Genomic DNA, 6,223 nt, shown 5'->3' with positions numbered 1-6,223 from the left:
AAAAAAAAAAAAAAAGAAATGGGGGTCTCACTTTGTTGCCCAGGCTAGTCTCGAACTCCTGGGCTCAAGTGATTCCCCTGCCTTAGCCTCCCAAAGTGCTGGGATTACAGGCATGAGCCACTGAACATTCATATTTCTTAAATAAGACCCTAAAAGCACTTGTGCTGGGATTGAGATAAATCCAGGCAGACAGCTACCCTAAATGGGATGTGGAAGCCTCCATGGTGGAGAAGAAAGATGTGGACATAGATCATTACAAAGCTATGGGTTATATGCTGAGATGGTTATTCCACTGTGTATTATGCTTCCTTTGAGGCCAGTATTTGTGGCTCGTTCATCTGTGTGGCCTGTACCTCCCTCCCTGGCACCTAGCACATTCCTAATACAAAAGAAGTGGCAATAAATGTTTGATGAATAAATGACTTCATTCAAGCTCCTCATTTCCAGATGAGAAAAAGACCCTAAAAGAGGACCAAGAACTTGCCCAATTCACCCAGGAAAGCAGCAACAGATCCCAAATCTTCCTTCACGAACTTAGGGGTACTTCCTGGAGCAGAAAGCTAGGGAACACTGACCTTTGACAGGCCCCATATGGCTCAAGTACTCGCAGTGGCTGCTCCAGTGGTCCAGAGTGGTGAGGATGTGGCCAGGGTCACCAGGCAGGGCATGGGTGAGTACATAGCTGAAGGCCCGCTCCTCGATCCGCAGCCCTGACAGGCAGTCTCGGAGGCTTCGCAGCAAGACCGTGCGCACCAGCAATCGGAAGTAGTGCCGGTACCGCACCAGCAATGTTACCACCAGTGGCAGGAAGGCCAATGCAATGGCAGGGGACATGGTCCCTACCTGGGCCCTGGGGTGGAGGGAGGTAGGGAGGGAAACCCACACTCAAACAGTTTGCTTGTTATTTGTGTAGCCTTTGCCAGTAGCAGTTACTGTCCTTATATTTACAAACCACAGCTCAGAAAGGCCAAGTTTTTTGTCTAGAGTCACACAACGGAACTGGGATTTAAATCCAGGTTAGTATGATTCCAAGCCTGTGTACTTTCAAGGACTCCATACTATTTTCAGCACCCAGCCCCAAACCTCTTCCCAGTCCCAACCACTGTTCCCATCTTTCACATTGTTCCCCTGACTTGTTTTGCTTTATCCCTGAAGTCACCCCTTCTTTAGGACCCTTTTCACTAGTTCCCCTCTGGGATATCTTTCCCCAACCCTGCCCCCTGCCTGCCTGCCTGGTTTCCTCTGACCATTGCTGTGTAGCAGGAGCATAGATTTGCAGTCAAAAACACCTTCACTATTACTGTGCTCTGCCTCAGTAAAAGGCAATCAAAATACTCCATAGGGTGTTAGGGTGAAATGTCCTCTTTCCCACTCCAGGACTCTCCTGCCTGCTCTTCCCTGCAGATGGGAGGAGTCTTTGATTCTGTAATAATTTTCCAGCCCTATCTCCTCTCCCTTATATTCCCCTCTTCCGCTGTGCTGTCTCAGAATTCCCTTCACAAATGTGTACATACACATAACACACAGCACACATTTTCCCTCTACTCAGCTCTCCTCTCCAGGGCCCTATGGTGAATGGGCCTCTCCTCCCATGTCCTGGATCATTCTCTCCCTCATACAGATCTGACCTTGCAGGCCTTCTTGCAAGGCCCCTGGTGGTGGTGGGGAGTAAAATGAAAGTAAGAGTGTATGGATGGGTGTGAATAGGTGAGTGATGCAGTGGACTTGAACTGGTGTACTTGGGAACCCACAATCCAGGGCCCTGCTTACCTGGGCTAGAGGCTCCTGCTTAGGGAAGACCAGGGCACAGGGCAGATGAGGGAGTACTGCGCCTGCTGCGGGGGATAACCCTAGGCAGGAGGCTGGACTGGCTTTCCATTATTCATGTTGAGGCTGCTGCTGTCACCTGAGATCTGCAGTTCAAGTTACCAGCCCCAGGGATGAGCTTGAGCTGCCTCCTACCCTTCAGGAACCTCAAAAGATTTACAGAACTTCAGGGTCTTGATTTGAGGGGTACTAGATCTGGTGACTTCTCCGACCCCTTGGATCAGAAGATGGGGCATGATGTGAGCCAATGTGATGGGTGACTGTAATATACTCATTGATATGCAAGTTTTCTGTAAGCAATGCCATGCCTTGGGCCACAGGTAAGAGTCAGAATCTGTTATTGTGCTCCAGGAACTCCAAGTTTGGTAGGTGAGATTGACCCAGGAACAGAGAATACAATATAGTGTGATCACTATTGGATATTCCATGACTAAGGGGACTTTGGCTGTTTTGTGAACTGCGGCATATCCAGATATAACTGTTTGTGGCACATAGTAGATGCTCATCAAGTATTTGTTGATTCAATAAATGCATGAATCAACACTGGATGAGGATTAAGCATAGGGAGCTGGACATGTCCAGAGAATGGGGTCAGAGAAGATAATCAGGACGACATTGTGCTGAGTCTTGAAGACAGCAGGCAGACCTGGTGGGGAGACGGTGTGCCAGGCTGCATGTGCAGGGTCCAGTAGATCAGTCAGGAAACTGCATTATTTCTGTGTCCAGTGTAACACATTGCTTACCCCTCCACCCCTCACCCCTCCCAGGACATGGAGTGGGAGAGAGGTGTTAGGCTCTGCACGACTTTGATATGTAGGACAGGTAATGTCCCCAAATAAGATTTGAGGGTAACACATTTCACACCTGCGGGTGAACACCCAATCACATGTTCATGAACAACAAAAGGATCATTGTACAATCAAGGACAGACTTGGACCTGTGTTCAGGGCCCAAGGGAAGACATGGGAGGGTTTTAGGAAAAGAGAACTGATGGTCAGCTTTGTGCGTTAGATTACTGCGGGTGCTGTAAAAAAGTAGGATTAAAGATAAAAGCCTGAAAGCAGAGAGGTCAGTGATGTGGCTTCTATCTCCTCCACCAGGATTTATGTCCGCTCCGTGTCAGCATGTGAAGGTAGTATAAGGTCCCTTCTTCCTGTAAGTCGCAGATCCTCAGCCTAGGTGGACAACTCAGCTGAGCGATACACACGCTGTGTTCCCCGACTTGGTACCGGTCACCTGGGTCCTGTGTGTGTGCACCCAGGCTGTCCGCTCTAGAAGTGTCAGGCCTGGATCCCACTCGCCCCTCACATGGCATTTAGAAGGGTATTATGAGGGCATACGGTACGAGTTTGTTCAATGGCCCAGAAAAGTCGCCTAGTGCCCACGCGAACGCATAACAATTCACGATGGCTACTACTGCCAGTTTAAGAGACTGGAAAGATAAAGTCAGGTGATCCGCCCCTGCCTTTCCTTGTATCACGTGCCTGCGTGTCTGGTTACGCAGGTTTCGCCTTCCCACTGGTTGACAACGATCACGCGCTAGCGGGCGGGACCGGAAGCCGGGGTATTGACTGAGGCGGACAAGCGTCTCCGGGACCGGGGAGACGGGAGGAGGGAGTGGGTTGTTGCCTACGGGAGGCAGCCGCAGGTCATGTGACCGGAAGGGCTCCTGACGGACGCCGTCCCTCCTCGGCGCTGCCTGAGCGCCCGGCCCGACCCCGGCCATGGGGTGCTGCTACAGCAGCGAGAACGAGGACTCGGACCAGGTGCGGCCGCGGCAGGCGGGGCTCGGGAAAGAGGGCTAAGACCCTGGGGCATGGGGCCCAGAAAGAAAAACCTGCGGAGGACGGGCGCAGCCGGACTGTAAGGCTCACTGAGTACGGAGGCCTGGAGGGGACAGATTACAGAGGAGACGCCAAGCCCGGCTCCTACCCCTGTTAAATCTCCAGCTTTCTAACAGTCCCCACCTCGGGGTGTGCAGGCAGCCGCCTGTCCGGCTCGCTTTCACCAGTTCCGTTTGCTCCTTCCTTCAAAACTTTACAGATTGAGGGATCCTCAGTCTAGGTCCCCGGGAAGCACTCCCTTCCCAGCTTCCTGTGTCCTCTGTATTAGTGGGATTTGCGAATCCCTTGTAGGTGTAGGTAAGCTGAAGCCCTGAGTTAGTCTGTCCTGAGATGAATCAGGAATTTGTGTATCCTCTTCGTCCCTGGGGTTGCAGAAGGAAGGTCGCTGCTAGTCTAGGGCCAGAGGACGACTCTGGAAGTTGGTGGCCTTTGAGTTGGCCAATGAGGGATTTAATCGATACAATGAGGACATCGGGACATGTGGAAAGTTGTCTGGGAAGCAACAAAGAGGGTTTAGCTTTGGCTAGATTGTGGGAAAAGAAATGGAACAGGAAGTTCATTTGGTTCTGATTTTGGCTTGCCTCAGTGCAGTCTCTTCCTGGGGCCTGAGGGTTCCTTTAGTTGGAGACTGCCCTGTTCTGAGAATTTGGCTGTAGATCTGATCCCTTTGAAGAAAGGATTAGGCTGGGGAGACTTGAACAGTTTTAAATTCTCCATCTTCCCCTTACTGCATTCTCACTTCTCTCCACACTCGAATCCCTGCCCTGCCTGGCCTGACATTCAAAGATGAAGTCGCAAATTGCTGTCCACTCTCCTTTTTTGATTTTATCTAAGCCTGGTTTCAACATTTGAACACATAGTAGACCTGAGAAAGTAGAAAGGTTTCAAGTAGCTCACAGTATAATGGGGGAGATGGTCACCGAAATAATTATGTCATTGGTACTGGGGAAGTAGTTTTTTCTGCAGTGAAGGTATTTTGGATTAAGGGCTTAGGCCTAGGAAAATGTCATTTGTATGGGAAGCAAGGGTGGCTCCTGGTTCTCAATTCTCCATACACCCAATGAACACATAATTCCTTTGCCCTGTGTTAGGTATGTGTCATGCCCAATACCTCTCACTTCACCTCCACCTTTTTGAGAAAGAGATAACAATAATCCTGCCTACTTGCAGAGCTGTGGCCTAGTGGGAAATTGTCCCTTAAAGCATAATATGGACTTAGGGAATGAGTCAAGAAGGATTAATGCCTTATGAGAAAGGATACCAGCTTCTAGTTGGAAGGGAGAGCTGGGCCTGCTGCTCTCCTGAATCTCTGCCTTCTCCTTAGTGGGCTCTCATTTCTGTTTCTGGCCCCCAGAGAAGGTGCTTAATCACTGCTAGGTGTTCTGAGGCTTCATGTAACGGGGCTATAACCATCCACCATCCCAGAGTCCCTCTTTCAGTTCTTGCCAGGCCCCTCACCTACCCTCATCTGTCTTCTATCATAATAAAAAGAATTGCACACACATTACAGTTTACAAAGGGCCTTCACACTTATCTAATTTGACTCTTGCCAGATATGTCATATTAGTGTGAATTATGTCTATTTAAAGGTGAGGAAGAAGTTCAGAGAAGCTAAGTGATTTAGTCAAGCTGAAGTGCTATAGCCCAGGTGTTGTGATGCCAAGCCATGTACGTTATCCATAGGGCCAAGCTGTCTCAGCCATGCCCCTAGACCAGGTGGCCAGTCATGGGCAGGCTGTTATGTATCTGTGCTAGGGCAGACAGTGAAACCCTGCCTCTTGGGTTACACTGACGCAGAGATGAACCTTGGTGTGACAAGCCTACCCTATGCTCCACTCGTACTTTGGGAGTTGGGTGATATTTTTCTACTCTGAAGGGGGTAGCATGACCTCTTAAGTCTACATTTCAAGAAAACAGCCTTGTTCTTCACTTGATCTTAGCTAAAATGCTGAGAAGTGATCAACTAACCTTCTTGAATAACCCTTGATAGGGAAGAGACTACCCTGTCCTGCAGGAAGATCTGTCTGAAGTGGAGCTGGGAGGACAGACATAGGAAGCTAACTTGGGCCTCATTAAGGAGCCAGCTTTCCTTAGAAATACATAGTTTTATATTTGTCAAATATTTTGTCTTTGTAGCTCTTTAATACTGAATCTATGTTTTAGGGAGGAAGGGTGTCTGGGAGTTTAGAGGTGATGGGGCAAAGCCCACAGCTTCTGTCTCTTGCTGCTGGGAACTGGATCAAATTGCCTGAGGACACTTGGGCAACCTGGGCTTGAGAAAGAAGAGTAAGGTGAAAAAGCTGGGCCTGCCTAAGCAGGGCAGGAGGAAGTGGCCCTCTACAAGGAGGGTTGTGGAGTTGGGGCAGGAGAGCTTGAGCCTGCAGCAGGAAAGACTGGGGAACTGAGGCCTGGAGGGGAGTGTTGAGGAGTCTGGCACTGAAGGTTGGTGAGTCAGCATTAGCCAGGATGTCCCCCTGGGCCCATCCTTGCTTTGTCCAGGGCACTCTTGCTCTTTATGGGTTGGATAGATATGCAGCAGGTCTTTTTTTTTT

General features: G+C 49.7%; 2 protein-coding genes and 1 pseudogene across 2 annotated transcripts in view; 1 reads left to right on the top strand and 2 right to left on the bottom strand.

The window, feature by feature from the left end:
• Positions 1–1,393, bottom strand: part of LOC108307518 (transmembrane O-methyltransferase) — a 5,804-nt gene extending 4,411 nt beyond the window's left edge. The window contains exon 1 of the mRNA XM_017532892.2: positions 576–1,393. Within this exon, the coding sequence (XP_017388381.1) occupies positions 576–834 (259 nt within the window). The 5' untranslated portion in view covers positions 835–1,393. The remainder of the gene's footprint in view (positions 1–575) is intronic.
• A 1,246-nt stretch (positions 1,394–2,639) lies between these two features.
• On the bottom strand, positions 2,640–2,736 carry LOC119471969 (annotated as a pseudogene).
• A 643-nt stretch (positions 2,737–3,379) lies between these two features.
• Positions 3,380–6,223, top strand: part of LAMTOR1 (late endosomal/lysosomal adaptor, MAPK and MTOR activator 1) — a 6,072-nt gene continuing 3,228 nt past the window's right edge. Inside the window, exon 1 of the mRNA XM_017532899.2 lies at positions 3,380–3,593. Coding sequence (XP_017388388.1) covers positions 3,552–3,593 — 42 coding nt within the window. The 5' untranslated portion in view covers positions 3,380–3,551. The remainder of the gene's footprint in view (positions 3,594–6,223) is intronic.

The sequence above is a fragment of the Cebus imitator genome, unplaced genomic scaffold (genome assembly GCF_001604975.1).
Source record: "Cebus imitator isolate Cc_AM_T3 unplaced genomic scaffold, Cebus_imitator-1.0 Scaffold79, whole genome shotgun sequence".
NCBI lineage: Eukaryota > Metazoa > Chordata > Mammalia > Primates > Cebidae > Cebus > Cebus imitator.
The sequence above is the reverse complement of the archived record's forward strand: the minus strand, read 5'-3'. Positions and strand labels throughout refer to the sequence as shown.